Source organism: Lithobates pipiens, unplaced genomic scaffold (assembly GCF_037356315.1).
Source record: "Lithobates pipiens isolate NorthernLeopardFrog02 unplaced genomic scaffold, aLitPip1_a1.2 Scaffold_19, whole genome shotgun sequence".
Classification (NCBI taxonomy): domain Eukaryota; kingdom Metazoa; phylum Chordata; class Amphibia; order Anura; family Ranidae; genus Lithobates; species Lithobates pipiens.
In genome coordinates this window covers 331203071-331221956 of record NW_027507764.1, presented here as the reverse complement: position 1 = coordinate 331221956, position 18886 = coordinate 331203071, and the positions used below count along the sequence as shown (strand labels likewise).

The 18886-nt window shown below is 38.5% G+C and overlaps 1 protein-coding gene across 2 annotated transcripts in view; it reads right to left on the bottom strand.

Annotated features, from left to right (window-relative positions):
• Positions 1 to 295: 295 nt before the first annotated feature.
• CDH20 (cadherin 20) overlaps positions 296 to 18886 on the bottom strand; it is a 545380-nt gene continuing 526789 nt past the window's right edge. For both annotated transcript variants that reach the window (XM_077492049.1, XM_077492048.1), the window contains 4 exons: positions 17601 to 17722; positions 11160 to 11277; positions 5412 to 5663; positions 296 to 2262 (listed from right to left, as the gene is read on the bottom strand). In XM_077492049.1, the coding sequence (XP_077348175.1) occupies positions 1769 to 2262; positions 5412 to 5663; positions 11160 to 11277; positions 17601 to 17722 (986 nt within the window). In that variant the 3' untranslated portion in view covers positions 296 to 1768. The remainder of the gene's footprint in view (positions 2263 to 5411; positions 5664 to 11159; positions 11278 to 17600; positions 17723 to 18886) is intronic.

Sequence of the window (18886 nt, the reverse complement as noted above, 5' to 3'; positions counted from 1 at the left end):
GATCCAGTGCCAATGGTGTGAACCTACTTCCCGTGAGCCCAGGGTTTCATAGTCTTCCCCACTCACAGGAGAATGCTGCAGAGATTGGACCCATGTTATTACATGCCAACATTTGGGATCCACTCTCAATCTAAGGAAAAGTGGATATAAGTGACCTGTGTCATCACTGAAGACACCTAAAAGAAAAATTGTGCTAAAAGTGGAATAGTATTGTGAAGGCAGATGGACATTCATTTTAAATAGGATACCAATTACATTATCAGTGGAGCAAACATACACAACAAAGCATAAGAGATATCTTTAAGTACAACTTTTTATTAAAGAAGTGCTAAAGTACTGGCCGTTCAGTACATCATATTTCATTACCAAAATTATTGACAAATATACAAAATGTGGTTTACTTTTCTGGGATTCCACAATTGTTCATCAAGTACAGGGCTGTCCAACTGGTAAGCTAAAAGCAGCCCTCCAAAGCTCTTTGGAGCTCCCAGTTTCCCTGAAAAAATTTGCTTGATTACATATTCACTTAATTCATTAGTAACAGGCCCACATACTAATACTAATTACAGAAATGTGGGCCCCATAATGGAAATACTTGGACAGCTCTGATGTAAACATTTGTTCGGTTAAATAACATAAAGAAAGCCGTTTAAAATGCTGGTAGTGTACATACACCTTCAAGATGAAAGTCAGCCATGTTAAAATTGTGGATCTTGTTTTTAATCTTTACCTACTTTGTTTTACTGGTGAAGCAGAGATGATGCAATACAAAGTTCTCCAGCACACAACACAAATCATTATGTGTATTCTTCCTTCATTGCTACATAGAGCAGGAACACAGAAAAAAATCTCCCTTGCAAGAAGAGAATGTAAACGGGATCCAGATAAGATTTTCTTCTAGGTTTATACCTGCTCCGCTATGACGTGAACAGGAAGAGTGGCAACACACAAAAAAAATCAGCTCTCTTCAAATGTCCATGTGGGTGCATGGTGACATCATGAGGGTTATTTTCCACAGAAAAGAACATTTTATTGGGGTTGTGTTAGAAACTAATGTTCCCTATTGGGGTCCTCTTAAATTATGTATTTGGCTTTCATGTATAAAATGTAATAACAACATTTGGCACAAGGCAGTGACACAGGATGTGCAAGCACAAACAGTTTAACATTTTTATCTCAGCAAGTGCCACCATAAAGTTGAAAAGGAAAAAAAATTCATAAAACTGAAAACAAAAATGTTAGTATTATTACGTTTGATCGGATACTACATATACAACATAAGATTCCAGTGCTTATACAGAAATGAATATGAGATCAAACTGGTCATAGAAATAGATTAAACAGTGTTATTAATTTTAGTTTTTACACATATTTGATATTTTCTGTAGAGAGCATTTATAAATTAAGAATAAAACAATATTTTCCTTTGCTTATTTGTCATTTCATGTATTTGACAGCAAGTGTAAATGTTGATGCTGTATAAAAATATATGCCATAACACTCCAGGATGTAAAGGTCCTTTGAATCCAAGAAATATTTAATCTTCCATGGATGATAAAAATTATCCAGTATGTTTTTGTACATGTAGACCAAATAAAGCTGATCCAGAGCAAGGTTAGGTAATCATAAGCTATCATCCATGTTTAGTGACTCCACCATTTATGGTTTTCCATTTATGTAACGTTCAATTGAAATCCCAAAGTAAATGGATCCAGATTAAGTGGGGCTCAATGCCCTGCATAAAATGACTCAAATCTCCTTTTTGCCATCACAAAGATGAAGTGCTATCCTTGGTTCCGTACATCTCAGCAAGCTTTTTGAACCGTGGACCCCAGTCAGTGAGATAATCATAGCTCTGGTCAGAGTCTGTACTGAAAGATTGTAGTGAGCTTAGTGAATGAGCCACTGAGCCATCTCCCTCGAACATATACGTTTGAAGAGAGTCAAAAGGAGGAGCACAAATGTCTGTGTCTGCTTCATACAACTTAGCCAACATATAGCTGTGAACATTGTTGTCCACCATACATGTCTGAGGCACATAACGGGACAAGCTTTCAATCTCTGGTTGCATGTCCTGCCTATTTTTTCCAACATGGACCTCCCTTGGATTCCAGAAAGCTGCAATGTCAAATGCCTCTGTGTCTTCTTCTCCTCCCCCTTCATCATCATATCTAACAATGTTTTCATGGACATTGTCTTCTTCATCAATAGTGTACGGTTGCTTTCTGTGTCTTCTCATTGATAAAATAAGAAGCACCAACACTGCAAGAGAACAATAGCCTCATAAGTAATAGTTTATTTTTAGTGAGAAGAACCATTCACAACAAACAGGTTAATTTCTAACCACAGCATACTTTCACATTCTATATTATTTGGAACTGAAGCTCAGCTGAAGTTATATAAGGAGTAAAGTTATGTACTGAAGGAGGTGTGGGTTGACAATGCTGACCTCTAGTTCTGAAAATGATTGTTTCCTGGCTTTAATTGTGATTTTCTAGCTTCACTGACCCAGGCTAAGTGTGCTGATTGGGAGTTCTGACTTGACTTAATTTCACTCTTGTTCAATGACTCAGTATATACTGACATAAGACAACTAGCATTTTTAGAAGGTCAGCAATTGCCGCCCATCTTTCCCTGATTGCTGGTTTACTTTAAAGTTTTTGGTTTTAAGTACACTTTAACTTTGTTTAAGGAATAAAACAAACAGTGCTTTTCTAGTGTAGCAGTGTTTTACACACCTATATATTTAATTATGAATAAAATGAAATAATATTTAAATGACATTACTGGGTAATTAATCATTAATGGGCCTATTTCAGACATTACTAATCATTAATGGGTAATGCAGAAAGATGTTTTTCAACCATAAGTGTGCAGATCATTGCTGATTGATAGAGTATTCTAAAAGTCTGTGATCATACTACCATGTCATTCTTTGGAGCTCTTCACAGAGATACAGTATGTATGGGGAGACAGCAGAGATGTGATACATTCATTACATTCAAAACAACTGAATATTTTCTGTTCGGGCCTCTGTTATCTTGAGGGTCCTGTCACTTTGTTCACTAAAACTAAAATCAGCTTCAAACTAAGGAACGGGGTTTCTGCACAAAATGCTGTTGTTATTTCACTGCTGATGTGCAACTGACAGTTGTATTAGACTGTTCTGATTAAAGTTACATGCTGGACTTATGGGTTTTAACAGCGGGAGCCTTATTTTAAGAGGCCTATAATTTAAATTATATTTTACAGTACATATAACTAAGGATGGAAAATAACTAATGTAGTGAGGGACCTTTACAAATATGAACAGGTGATTGAAGGGAAACCTATGATGTTGATGGAGCTTTGAAGGTAGAAATACTGGTCTGGGGGTTGTGGGCTCATATGAAAAGTTAATTGACACATACGGAAGTGTAGAATGAACCCTGGAGAATATTGAGAGATGTATGCATGACATGTTTATCAAAGTTCATTTGCAGGAAAATTATTGCCATCTTTGCTTTGGGTGTCAGAGGACTTTGCCCCTCCAATGATCTGAAGACTAAACAGAGTGTCATTGTATTGAAAATAACTATTGATGTAGGGGGGATGCAAAATGACTGATAGAGAGCATAGTGTCTAACAAAAATCTCAGAAACCTTGAAGGAAAGTCAATTTCATTAATACGTTATTTCAGAGGCCTAAAGAAAGAGATCCTTTTGATCTTGGTGAACATAGTCATGGTAAAAAAAAAGGGAAAGGCAATGTGCAAAGTGCAGCTACTCATTAGCAACAAATGAGCTGTGAGCTTTCATTATTCTAATGGCTAAAAATGCATTGCAGGTTTTAGCACTTTATACATAATCCGTGTTATTGCTCAGCATGCCATGATTTAACCACTTAAGGACCACTTGTTTTTGACACTCGTTTAAGTTTAAGTTTAAATATTTAGTTTTTTGCTAGAAAATTACATAGAACCCCCAAACACATACAGGCATACCCCACGTTTAAGTACGCAATGGGGTTTATTTACTAAAGCTAGAAAATGCTAAATCAGGCTCACTTCTGCATAGAAACCAATCAGCTTCCAGGTTTTATTACCAAACTTTAATTGAACAAGCTGAGGTTAGAAGCTGATTGGTTTCCATGCAGAAGTGAGCCTCATTTTGCACTTTCCAGCTTTAGTTAATAAACCCCATTGTGTACTTAAAAGCAGGGTATGCCTATATATATATATATATATATATATATATATATATATTTATATATATATATATATATATATATATATAATTTTTTTTTTTTTTCATATACCTTAGAGAAAAAAAAAATGGTGGTCATTGCAATACTTTATGTCACACCATATTTGGGCAGTGGTCTTACAAACGCATTTTGTTTTGGAAAATTTAAACTTTTTTTACTTAAAAAACAAGACAACAGTAAAGTTAGCCCATTTATTTTTATATTGTTAAAGATAATGTTACACCTAGTAAATTGATGCCCAACATGTCAATGCTTCAAAATCGCACCCGCTTGTGGAATGGCGCCAAACTTTTAAAAACAAATCTCCATAGGCAATGTTTAAAAATGTCTACAGGTTACATGCTTAAAGTTACAGAGGAGTTCTAGTGCTAGAATTGTTGCTCTTGCTCTAATGATAGTGGCGATACCTCACATGTGTGGTTTTAATATGCGAGCATGACTTGTAAACATCCCTTGTAATACAAAAAAAAAGCATGACAGAATCTCTTAAATGTGAGATCTTGGGTCAAAAAGACCTCAGATCTAACATTTACACTAAATGCAATAAAAAAATTCAAAATTCAAAAATTTTGCAAAAAAAATAAAATAATTTCCCCTTTAAGACCATTGGGCGGAAGTGATGTTTGGACATCGCTTCTGCCCTCCAATGCTATGGAACCGATTGGGGGCCATCTTCCCCTCACTCGGCATTCAGGCGGTGAGGGGAGTAGACGCGATCGTCTCTGCCTCTACCGATGGCTCTGGTAAGCTGCGGAGATGGCCGGAGTGCGGTGGGAGGGGGGATCTCTCCTGCCTCTGATAAAAGTGATCTTGCGGCGCATCCACTGCTGAGACCACTTTTATTTGAAAGCGAACCACGGACCGTTTCTGAAAATACCGGTGTTATGGCGGCTAGCTGCTGCCATAACAATGGTATTTTGCATCAAAGTACTGACTTACAGCTATGGCGATTTGCGTGAAGTGGTTAAGCACCTATGGCTACAGAGATCTGAAGAAAAAGTAAACATTTTATGAGGGATTAGAATTAAAGTTGACTGTATGCTTTATATATGATTTATATAAAATATTTCTATATGTTCTTTGTACAATAAAGTTAGGTCTCTCATATATGACCTGATATTTTCAAGTGTTTCAATTCAGAGTAATATTTTGTTACAGTATCTTACCTAATAACACAAATATGCAGGCAAGAATTGCAATTAATGCCCCTCTGCTGAGGCTTATGGGTAATGTATATGGTTCAGCGCTGCAGGACATTATGTCACCATCTTCATCACAGCTGCAAACTTGTATTGTTAGAGTACCAGTACTGCTCAGCATGGGCCTCCCATTGTCTAATACTAAGACGGGGATGTAAAACATGCTCTGTTCAGACTGTTTGAAGCCAGATTTCCTGGTTAAGATCCAAGCAGTGTTATCTGTGCAGATAAAAAGACACATTTTTTAGCAGTTGAAACCTAGTTGTTTATTGTATAATGCTTAATTACAAAGAAACAATAGTTACAAATTTTACTAAAGTATTAACACAAATGAATAAACAATGAATAGATTATTATTATTATACAGGATTTATATAGTGCCAATAGTTTATGCAGAGCTTTACAATATAAAAGGGAGACAATACAGTTATAATAAAATAAGAGAGTTTATAATACAATACAACAATACAATATATATATATATATATATATATATATATATATATATATATATATATATATATATATATATATACACACATACACACACACACACACGTATATAAACACACACATTTATATAAATGCACACACACATACATACAGTATCTCACAAAAGTGAGTACACCCTTCACATTTTTATAAATATTTTATTCTATCTTTTTTTATGTGACAACACTGAAGAAATGGAACTTTGCTATAATGTAAAGTAGTGAGTGTACAGCTTGTATAACAGTGTACATTTCCTGTCCCCTCAAAATAACTCAACACACAGCCATTAATATCTAAACCACTGGCAACAAAATTGAGTACACCCCTAAGTGAAAATATCCAAATTGGGCCCAATTAGCCATTTTCCCAGCCAGGTTTCATGTGACTCATTACAAGGTCTCAGGTGTGAATGGGGAGCAGGTGTGTTACATTTGGTGTTATCGCTCTCACTCTCTCATACTGGTCACTGGAAGTTCAACATGGCACCTCTTGGCAAAGAACTCTCTGAGGATATGAAAAAAAGAAGTGTTGCTCTACCTAAAGTTGGCCTAGGCTATAAGAAGATTGCCAAGACCCTCAAACTGAGCTGCATGGTGGCCAAGACCATACAGAGGTTTTACAGGACAGGTTCCATTCAGAACAGGCCTCACCATGAGCAAAGCTAAATTCACATGCTTAGGGTCATATGCAGAGGTTGTCATCGGGAAATAAATATATAGGATTGGAGGTTGAGGTTGAAGGGGTGGGGGGTATCAGCCTGTCAGTGGTCAGACCACTCGCCGCACATTGCACCAAATTGGTCTGCACGGCTGTCATCCCAGAAGGAGACAAAAGACAATGCACAAGAAAGCCTGCAGTTTGTTGAAGACAAGCAGACTAAGGACATGGATTACATGGATAGAACCTGAGCAGGACCAGGGACATCACAGCTATTCCTCTAGCAGCACTGCCAGGGATTTCTGTCTTCCCAAGCTGTCCACCAGGTATGTATAATGCATCATTAAAACAACTCACAAGTAGTAAGTGAATAAAAGCAGACATCGAGGCATATAGGCATAAATCTGGCCTGACCCCCGGTAAACTAAAAGCACTGTGTACACAGGAATTATCATCCTGCTCGCTGTGTGTGTACTGGGACTACTGGAAGCTGGCTCAGAGTACTCCAAGTACTTCTGCCCACACTGTCACTCTGCCTCAATGTGATTTGTCTCTATGGCGACTACATCAAGAGGATTACAGTAGTTTTTAAAAAATTACTTAAATAATTTTAATAAATGAATTAAATAAATGTTATACACTATGTGAGAATTTTATTTCTGTGGACCAATCATCCGCTTTTGGAGTTTGGAACAGCCATCCACATAGGCAGAAAATGAGTCCTTGATTGACAGCTCTATTGAGGAGGGGAGACACTGCAGTCTGGAGTCCCAAGCAGCCATCTATGCTGACAGAGGAGGATTCCTTATGAGACAGCTTGAGCTTGTTTGCCTTCTCTTTTTACTCTGGTGAGTAAAGATCTGAGCTATGAAAGATTGAAGTGGGCACTTTGTTCATATCTTTATTTAACATTTTGTATCACTATAGGATTCAGTTATGTATCTAAGTAAAGGGCACCAATGTATTGTTTTTCTTTTTTTGATTGTTGGTGTTGGTCACGTATTTTTATAATTTAGTTCATTAGTTGTTGATATATATATATATATATATATATATATATATATATATATTTGTATTCATATTCATTCATAGGCACACAGTGGGTATTGTTTTATTTTTTTATTTTTTATGTCTTGGATATGATAAAAAAAAACTCCCCGTAGCACAGAAATATAATTACAGATACACAGGTACAACTTTTTGTTGGCCACACAGATCATAGATGCTTTGCCTGCTATGCTGTTAGCCAACTTCAACAGGCTTTTATAAAGCTTGAATAATACTTCAAACAAGTTAAAAGCCTGAAGAAGGCCACAGCTTGTTTAGTCCTTTTAAGATCAGTGTTCAACAGTGTTCAACATCCCTGGAAAACTTCAAGAAAATAGCTTGAAGCTTGTTGAAAGCTTTGCACATGCTTTGTAAAAACTTGCTGTACATGCTTTTCTTATACAAGCTGAAAACTGTATGTACATGGCCCTAGACGACGAAGGTGAAAACGGTAACAGAAATAATATATGGTTTGTTTTGATAGTATACTGGGACCATGGTAACTGGCAAGCTTTTTATATGTTTAGTTAGCTACCCCACACAAATAGGCTTTTTTTCATTTAAAAAGTAAGATCACATTCCTAGCTTCAACTACTTTTCCATGCCCTGATGACAAAATAAAGAAAAAGAACATACTCACCAGTGAGTGAGTCCAGCTTCCTGGCAAACAAAATTGTCCCTGGACGCTCTGCTCCTGTGCCACCATCTTGGGACAAGATCCCGTGCATGCTAGGGTTGCCACTTCATCTCTTTAAAACTAAACACATATTAATTACATAGGTTCTGAGGCTAATTTAATTCACATAAGGCATTACGTGCATTTAATTACCATCTTAATCAGCCACAGAACATGTGTAATGAATATGTGTTCGACTTGAAAGGGATGAGCTGGCAACCCTAGTGCATTTGCAGACAAACCACAGGTCCAATAGATTTGCAGGGACCTGTGGCTTTCTGCGCGTGTGTGCGAGTGTGCGTGTGTGTGTGTGTGTGTGTGTGTGGGGGGGGGGGGGGGCGGTCATGCATGTGTGCAGACATGTCACAGGTCTCTGCCCTATTCCATAGACCTGCCAGAGACCTATGAACTATGCCACAGGTGTCCCTCCAGCTGTTGTAGAACTACAAGTCCCATGAGGCATTGCAAGGCTGACAGTTAAAAGCATGACTTCCACAGGCAGAGGCATGATGGGACTGGTAGTTTCGCAACAGCTGAAGGGCCTTCAGTTTGACACCCCTGGTCTACGCCATTCTCTTCTGGGCAATGGTTCAGGAATCTAAATAGTACAGAAGTTAAAAGAAAAGTATATATGATTTTAAAAAGGGAGACATGCTATGTATGGGTGAATGTATCCTTTAGCTCAAAAGAGGAGTGTACTTTAAAGGACTGCTGCCAATTTCCTGTTTCTTGACTTGTCAGAAAAATACAAAGTCTGTTATAAAGAAGGATGCGGAAAAGCAACCCTACATGCTGCCTCTCTAAAGCAAATGTAAAAGATTTAAAGCTTGTAAACTAAATATATCTAGCCAGTAAATAACATCAGCTAAACATTACATTTTAAGTTGTATGATGCTTTTCTACACCAACTTTGACTAGTAACAGCAGCTGTTTACAAGTCTCTACTTATGTCTGATGGGGGAGGTTACTATAGGGCAGTGAAGGCGAACCTTGGCACCCCAGATGTTTTGGAACCTCATTTCCCATGATGCTCATGCACTCTGTAGTGTAATTGAGAATCGTAGGAAATGTAGTTCCAAAACATTTAGGGTGCCAAGGTTCACCATCACTGCTATAGGGCATTTCATTCCCAGTTTTTTGATTTGCAGACATGTGCTAACATGTTACTTGTATAACAGAATATATAATCAGCCAATTAATCAGACAGGGAGTAACTTGCAGTTTACTAAACAGGTACAAAGTTGGAAACAATAATGCAAAACAGGTTCAGGATGCCAAAGAACATGCATACACAGCAGAATATTACAACACATTGTCTGAGTATGAAAATTCACAAACACTGAATCTTCACAACAATGTCTCTGTGGCTCAGTCAGGGTAACATGTGGCTGTGTAGCTGAGTGCTCATTTACTCACTATAATCAAATGCAGGCATGAATCCCTTTAACTCTACTTCCTACAACTCCTGGGGTTCCTGGACACACCCAGGTAGGATAGGTTCCTCATATTCCCTCTCTCTGCAGCTCAGAGAGGCCACACCCGGTTAGTCATATTTGTGGCCCTCCACTGTCAGAACTGGCATGCAGCCAACCTGACAGAAACCTAATAGCATACAGCTTCTCTGAAAGACCCAGCTACTGTGGGGAATAATGTTTCAATTTCTACCAAGTACTCCTGTTCACAACAAAATAGGGAATCATTAGAGAGGCAGGTTCACCTGAACTGAAAAATCCAAGTACAGTATTTCAGTAAAAGTGCCAAATAAAAATCATTGCATATATGATATGATGGGCACAGTGGCTGCATATGATGGGCACAGTGGCTGCGTTTGATGGGCACAGTGGCTGCATTTGATGGACACAGTGAGGCTGCAATTGATGGGCACAGTGAGGCTGCAATTGATGGGGGGGTTTCAGTATTTTTCAGTTTGTTTGCACCCCCAAAAATTTTTAAGCACAAGCTGCCACTGGGACAGTCGGCCATCACATCTTTAGTTCTTAAATGGGAAGTCATTTCCTCTTGCTGCCCCAATACTTGCCTCCTAATAATGGAACATACTAGTTTAACAGGTTCTTTACAATTTGGGCAACTGTGGCAGTCCGATTATGGCCCAACTCTTCACAACTCCAGCACCAGGATCAGGACTTCAAGGAAGTGTTTGCCTTTTCCATGAGGGGGCATATTGTACTTGCCCCTCAGAGCAGTATTCTTTCTCCTTTTATAAATCAATGTTATCATTAAAAACTTTAGACTCCTGAATGTTTGTTTGACACCCTCATTGGACTGTATATATGTGGATTCTCAACTCTGGGTTCTTTCCCTGTTACTAAGGGATGCCCCCGTTTTGTGAAGTGCTGCCAAAGCATAGACAACGTGCTCAGTTACGGTTTCAGTGGCTCTTTAAAATCTGAATCCAATACCCTGTTTGTTCCTAGTTCTTGTGTTTAGGTTTTTATTGCTATCTGTGTCCCCAGGATGGAAATTTCCTCTCACTTTCACTCCCAGTAACCAAAAATGTTTGGAAATCTTTCCATTGGAGACAGAGACGACAATTAAACCGGGAAGGGAAACCTATGACAATGTTTTTATGGTTGTTTGTGCCCCTCTGTTATGTGACACCCCTCATTTCTCGTATTGGTGTCACATGGATAAAAGATGAGGGGATCAAACTTTCCTCATTAAGGTCTCCAACGTCAATAGAAATCTGATATGAATTCCAACCCTTGACCAATCAAACTAAAATTTTAAAATGCTTAGTACAATGCAGTCTAGTGCAAATGTGTTGGTTTTATAATCTTAATAAGGACAATCCTACACATAAATCCAGTCTTTAGTATAGATACCTTGGTTATCCCTTAATGTAAAATTTGGGTTGCTGGCTCCCTCTGGAGGCAGGCTGTAGGATATATGTTGGCCTTCTTGAGGATCATCTTGGTCTATTGCACTCAAAGTCTGAATCAGCTGAAATGTAAATGAAGAATAGAACAGGTGAAATTACTGATAACTGAACTCTATTAAATGCCTTTGTTAAAGAAGCTTAAGCTGTTTGAAGTATATAATACATAACAGACAGTCACAATTCAAAGGAAAATTAACTGTCATTCAGTAAAACGTTGGAAGGTCATAGGAAAACATCAACATTACATTTGAGTAACTCAATTAAGCTTTAATTTTATGGGAGTTTATGAATCATTTATTCTACCACTGATGAAGGGTTGCTTCATTTAGAAATCCAGAAGATTCTAACATAAGAGAAAAAAGGCTTCATTTTATAAAAGGTGTAGTGCAAAATCTAAACTTTCATATTTGTCGTTACAGCTCGTGATTTTTATTGTAATCAAACTTTACTGTAATTTTTCATGTAATCAAATATGTTTCTATTAAACTTGTTTGCCTTTTATCTTCTTTTCATGTTTGTGTTACCACGCTATCGGCCTTTGGCAAAACAACCTTTGGGTAATGCAGTCATAGAGTATATGGGGGGTTAGGCTGTGACTAAAAACCATTCCTATGGCTAAAGCATGCAATACAGGATGCTAAATCTGAATATTATTATTATCTACTGTACTGTATGTGAATAAAAATAGGGGATGTGGCACCAATTAAATACCAGTCTGTGTACCAGTGCTGCTCTTGAAATTAGTGTAAACTAAAACTAATAAACCATGAAAAAAAGTGTATAAAGGGTGCTAACTGGACAATTAAACCATAACATAAATAAATAAATAAAACCATAAATGGGTCAATTAATAGACAATGAAACAATACCGTGAATAAATAAACAGTACAATGAATAAATACATCGATATATAATCAAATGTGCATAAATAATCAATATTCATAAAAAACATAAAAGTTCATGTATTGCTGTGATTAATCATTCTTCAATTTGATTTCCAACACATTGCTCTTGAATTAATAAGTGCTCCAATACTCCAAAAACAATAGTGCTCAGGACAGCAATAAAGGACAGAAATAAAAACCTGACAGTGGTTTTTGCTCCTTAGTTATACTTTAAATTTTCTTTTGCAGCTATTAAGTAATTCTGCTCACACTTGGTACATATGCTTATTCTATTAATTCTTAGTGTCATTTTTTAAATGAAATAATGAAACAGTGGCTAATTACAAACTATTACAAACTCTTAGACTAGAAAAAAAGGGTATTGGCTAAAAAGTGTAGGACCCATGGATTTCGAATTGTCTTGGGGAAATTCTCATTGACTCTGTATGGACACTCTAATTCACTGAAACATACATGTGGGGTCGTTTATCCTGTGCGTGGGAGACCAGCCTGGCCAAAATCTTTAGTCTTTAAATAGATCTTTCTATTAATTTGCATGTCTTTTTATTTTCTTGACAACACTTATTTAATGTCAAAATATTCGCCCTTTCACAAAATGCACTTTCTGTGTTGTCTACATTCTCCGGTGCATGGAGCAGAGGTATGCTTTTTGGGTAGGCCTACTTTTTCACTCACTTTACTAAGATGCATAGTCTTATGTACATATGAGTTGAGTATATCTTTAACCGATTACCCTCAACCACTTTTTGTTTTCAAACTAATGTGTTTGTACTATACTGTTATAAAGTAAGCATTCCCTTATGGAACAATATATGTGGAATTCGACAGTGAATTGTATTCTGTATCAGTTGCTTAGTAAAAACTAAAAAAAAAAGAGGATTGGCATTTTAAAATTACCAAAGTATTTTTGATTCTGTCCAATCATGCTAATAATACATTCACTTCACTAGTCACACTCACTAGTCAGTAAGATTATGTTCTGCTACTTCCTGGGTCAACTTTACTGTCATGGGTCAACTTACTGATTATTGTACAGAGTTGATGATGCTGATTAACTGTCAAATGAGACAGAAGAAAGAAGAAAGGTGAAGAAAGGCATTGCTGAACTAGCAATGAATTATCAAACCAAAAAATAAGAATATCACCCGTTTAATTGTGTAGTGTGAAGAATACGTGTAAATAAGATTATATATACATAATTATTTAGAAAAAGAGCAAACAGCAAACTTATATGTATTTCAACAGTGTATTTAATGGTTCATACAGCATTTCCTTTTACTTCTTTGATGGCCAGCACCATAAATTACTAAAAGGACTAATCACATTTTCATTTTTATTGCTTTACTTTATGCAAGTTAACCACTTGGGATCCGCGCTATTGCCGAATGACGGCATTAGCGCGGACCTAGATTGCCGGGACTACGTCTATTGACGTAGTCCCGGTTACGAGCGGCCTGCGCGCCCCCTGAGGGGCGCGCGCGGCGCGCTCTGTGATCGGCGAGTCCGTGAGACTCGCCTGATCACCGATCCGTGTAAGGGGTCGATCCCGACCCCTTATCACGTGATCAGCTGTCAGCCAATGACAGCTGATCATGTGATAAAACGGAGCCGGTAATCGGCTAGTATTCCTCCTCGCGCTGACAGCGCGAGGAGAAAAAAAAAAAGCTGATCGCCGGCGGCCGTGTTCGGGACATCAGTCCCGATCACGGCCAGCAATTCAAGCGGACACCTGCCCCCTGCCAGTGCCCACCTGCCACCCGCAGTGCCATCCTGAAATAAAGTAAGTGCCCCCCTGTCAGTGCCACCCAGCAGTGCCCATAATGCCCACAGTGCCACCCAGCAGTGCCCACAGTGCCACCCAGCAGTGCCCACAGTGCCACCCACAGTGCCACCCACAGTGCCACCCACAGTGCCACCCAAAATCTGCCTCAAAGGTGCTGCACCCCAGTGCCGCCCATCAGTGCCCAGCAGTGCCGCCCATCAGTGCCCAGCAGTGCCGCCCATCAGTGCCCAGCAGTGCCACCTATCAGAGCCACCTATCAGTGCCACCTATCAGTGCCCATCAGTCCCATCTATCTGTGGTACCTATCAGTGCCCATCCGTGCCACCCATCCGTGCCACTTATCCGTGCCACCCATCCGTGCCATCTTATCTGTGCCCATCTTTGCCCATCAGTGCCGCCTTATCTGTGCCCATCGGTGCTGCCTTATCTGTGCCTATTAGTGCCGCCTTAACTATGCCTATCAGTGCCCACCAGTGCAGCCTATCAGTGCCCACCAATGCAGCCCATCAGTGCCCACCAATGCAGCCCATCAGTGCCCACCAATGCAGCCTATCAGTGCCGCCTAATCAGCGCACTTCAATGAAGGAGAAAAATGACCCGTTTGCAAAATTTTATAACAAACTATTAAAACATGATTTTTTTTTTTGCATCTTTTTTTGTTTGTTTAGCAAAAAATAAAACTCCGAGCTGTAACTAAATACCACCAAAAGAAAGCTCTATTTGTGGGAAAAAAATGATAAAAATTTCATTTGGGTACAGTGTTGTATGACCGCGTAATTGTCACTCAAAGTGCATCAGCGCTGAAAGCTGAAAATTGGTCTGGGACTGAGGGGGGTTTAAGTGCCCAGTAAGCAAGTGGTTAAATGGCATGCTATCTAGGTATCCACCTACCCACTCTTTTTCCACTATATTACAAGACCCTGCAAAAATCATCTCTATAGTTTGGTATTCCATTGTAATTTGTGACTAGGTTGCTTTAGTAACCTGTTACATAGTATATACATAATAGTACAAATTATATGGGTTTAATGAGCTGATTAAATGCACACACATATCCTTGTACACATATGGGCTTGTATACAAGTACTGCTCGGATGTGCATACCGTAGCTGCATACTACTGCTGCATATTTCAGCCTGTCATTCATTTTGGCTTCTGACAATGGACTGTACCCGCCCACCCACGAGACCAGCCCCCCGTCCCCTTTTTTTTTTACCATGTGTCCGTTTGCATGAGCCCTTAAAGTGATTGTAAAGTCTATTTTTTTTAAAATAAAAAACATGTAAGCCCTTGTGCACACGGTCAGACATTCCGACAACAAAATCTGTTGGATTTAGTCCGATGGATTTCGTCCGAAACTTGTGTTGCATACACACGGTCGGACAACGTTGTCGGAAAATCCGATCGTACGTAACGTGATGACGTTATTTCATTATGACGGGACTACGTTCAGGCTAGTAGCCAATAGTTTTAGTCTAGGAATTTGATCTGAGCATGCGTGGCACTTTGTCCGATCGGAAATTCTTTACACACAATCGGACAAAGTCTGATCGGATCATGTTGTTGGAAAGTTTTATAGCCCAGCTCTAAAACTTTGTCCGTCGGATATTCCGACGGAAACAGTCCGATGGAGCCCACACACAGATAGATTATCCGAAAACATGGTCCGATCGGACACTCTCCATCTGAATGTCTGACCGTGTGTATAAGGGCTTACACTTACCTGTTCTATGCAGTTGGTTTTGCACAGAGCAGTCTGGTTCCTCCTCCTTTCTGGTGCCTATTTGCTGCTCCTGGCCCTTCTCTCCTGTTGCAATGGGGGCACCCGAGCCGAGCTGAAGCTCTGTGTGTCCATTCAGTCACAGAGCTTTTGTTTGGCCCGCTCTCTCTCTCTCTCTCTCTCCTCTGATTGGCTAACTGACTTTGATTGACAGCCAATGGTGACGCTGCTGGGTCTCAGCCAATCAAGAGGGAGAGTTCTGAATGGCTGAGGGATTCGTGGACATCGCTGGATAGAGAGGGGCTCAGGTAAGTATTAGGGGGAGCTGAAGGGGGCTGATACAAACAAGCCTTTTATCTTAATGCATAGAATGCATTAAAATAAAAAACCTTCTGCCTTTACAAGTCCTTTAATAATTGTCAGTGGGAAAAGTACAAGTGCAAATTCTCAAACCTGAAAGGAGAAACTTGTCTAATATATAATAGAAGACAAATCATATACTGGGGAAGTAAAGATTAATCATAATCACTGTTTCTGCCCGTCAACTCCATCAATTTATTCAGGCAGTGTTAATAAGAACATAACGTGCTTCATTATATTGATCTGTGAACACCTGAAGCAACTATAAGATGCTTTAAGCAGGCAGTAGGCAGTAATGAGTCTGTTATAATCAATACTGATTGTGCACAAGCTGACCCCTCTGTTTCAAACAAGGCCTGAGTTGAGGGCAGTGGAAATAGGTCGTAATGGCAAGAAATCTATCAAACTTAAAAGATTTTTTTTTAATGGCAAAATTCTAAAAAATAACTTACAGGCTACCATTTTTAACTGATGACCTCAACTATTGCAGAAATAAATTTTCACAGGGCCAAAACCACCAATATTACCCAGTGAAAATTGAAGTCACACAGCATAGCTAGGTCCCTGACAGTTCTGTCCATCGGAGATTTATACTGACTATTTGTACCTGTGTTGTTAAAATTACATGAAAAGTGTGTAATTTACATAGGACAATCATAAGTGGTGTGCAGGCTCCATCTAGCGTTCCTTTTTGGTATTGCTGCAGTTGTTCTGTTCATTTAGAGTTACTATGTGTAGTTAAGGAAGGGAATTCTGGGTAGAATTCCGAATTTTCACAGGAAGTGAACCAGTTACCATTTTTACAAGACATTGCAGGAAGCAAGACATGTCTTTCTCAATCCATCACCATCACCCCTTAGAGAACTTAAAAATTATGTTTTTACTATCTGATCCTATATTGTATAGCATTGTTTCTGCAATGTATGCTGTATTGTATGCAATATTGTACTTATTGAGGTCTATTTCTGTTATTTTGTAGTTTCACCTGGCTTGTTCTAATAAAACTAAGATCAAAGAAATATGGTATCTGAAGTTATTGGGACAAGAAGGTTTAGCTTTCTGCTCCTAGAGACAGAACACTGATCTATCCCTGATTATTCACTTTAGTTAAAGCTCTGATGAGAGCTAACCAAAACATTGTATAGTTTATTGGAAGAAACAGCAGCTTCAATTGGTCCATGCATTAAAATGAAAGGTCGTGTTCTAAAAATACAAAAATAAAAGCTAGTTTATACACATATAAAAAAAAAATTAGGAGCAGAATGTGGAAAATACTCAAATCAAACCCAGACTTCTGGCATGCTCACCTAAGCCAAGATAATGTAACTCATCTTGCTCACTGGATCTTGGGGAGATTGAGGAACCCAAATATTGCTAGAATGTGCTGCAATAGAGATTCATTCTAAAGGTTTCATAATAGATATGTAACTGGATAAAGTGGGACTCTTTCACATCTGCTGCTTACAGTTTAGCTTTAACAATGCAACAATATATGAAGTGGATAACAGCTGTGTTACTTTGAGTAATATCCCAATAATATCTACTTTCTTTGGTCCATACAGTTTGTAGTGAGCTTTTTTCAACCCAGCTGATGTTGGGTTAAAAAACAATTCTTACCTGTCCAACTTTAGCATTTTCACACATAAAGGTTTCATAGAATTTTGTGAATACTGGAGCATTATCATTGACATCTAGTACTTTTATTGTAACCGGAACACTTCCAATCTGTGCTGGATTATCTGAAAGAATGAAAAAATCTGAATGTAAATGATGTCCTTAGCTCTGTGCAATAAATGCAAGTAAATCACAGATTTGTAATGTAAATTACAATTTAGATGTTAGAAAAAAAATCTCCTAAAAATTTTCATGGTGGGTTTTTAGAAAAATGACAATGTATGGATAACATCAAAAATGAGTGATTAGCACAAAATGGACTGTTTGATATTTGCAGAGACAATTGGCATGGGTTTTTGTTGTTATTCGTTTGGTTAGTTTTAAAGGGGCACGAACATTGTTGTTGGTATAATTTTTATAGTTCTTACAGCTTTTTAAATATAGCATTGATATTTTAACTCAAGGATTAGGGTTAGCTTTAGGAATTTCCTTCCATTCCATGGGTAGCACAGTGGCTAAGTGGTTAGTATTTCCAACTGGCAGCACTGGGGTTGTTAGATCGAATTCCAAATACAGCACTACCTGTCTAGAGTTTGCTTGTTCTCCCTGTGCCAGTATGGGTTTCCTCCGGGTACTCTGGTTTCCTCCCACACCACAAAGACATGCTGGTAGGTTAGTTGACTCCTGTCTAAATTGGCCTTAGTATGTATATATATGAATGTGAGTTAGGGAACTCATATTCTAAGCCCCTTAAGGGCAGGGACTGATGTGCATGTACAAAAAATATGTAAAGTGCTGTGTAAATTGATGGTGCTATACAAGTACCTGTAATAAATTATATGATAGGTCGGAATTAAAATGGATCTTTTGTCTTTTGGGGCCCCAGGTGCTTTTGTCATAATGTGAAAATATGCACAGAATATTTGCTCATTATGTGTACTCCCAAAAGGCTTCCTGCAACATGGCATCTATGTTCCCCCTTTCTCTTCATTGTTGCTGCTGCCATCTTATGGTCTTCTTCAAATGTCTACTTTCTTCTTATTGGTCAGCTAAAGATGACGTAATGTCAACACATGTGCATGGGAGTTACTTCTTCCCAGCATCTTTGAAATGCCATCACTGTACACTGCGCTGAGCATACATAGCTGTCTTCAACCTACTTGTCAACAATTTTTGTAAAAAACGTGGATAACTTTAAGGTTAAAGGTTAATACGTGGGTCATACGTTTGTTGATGTGATGAGTGTATAACACATGAAATAAAATTACTTTAGCCAGAAATTCATGTGC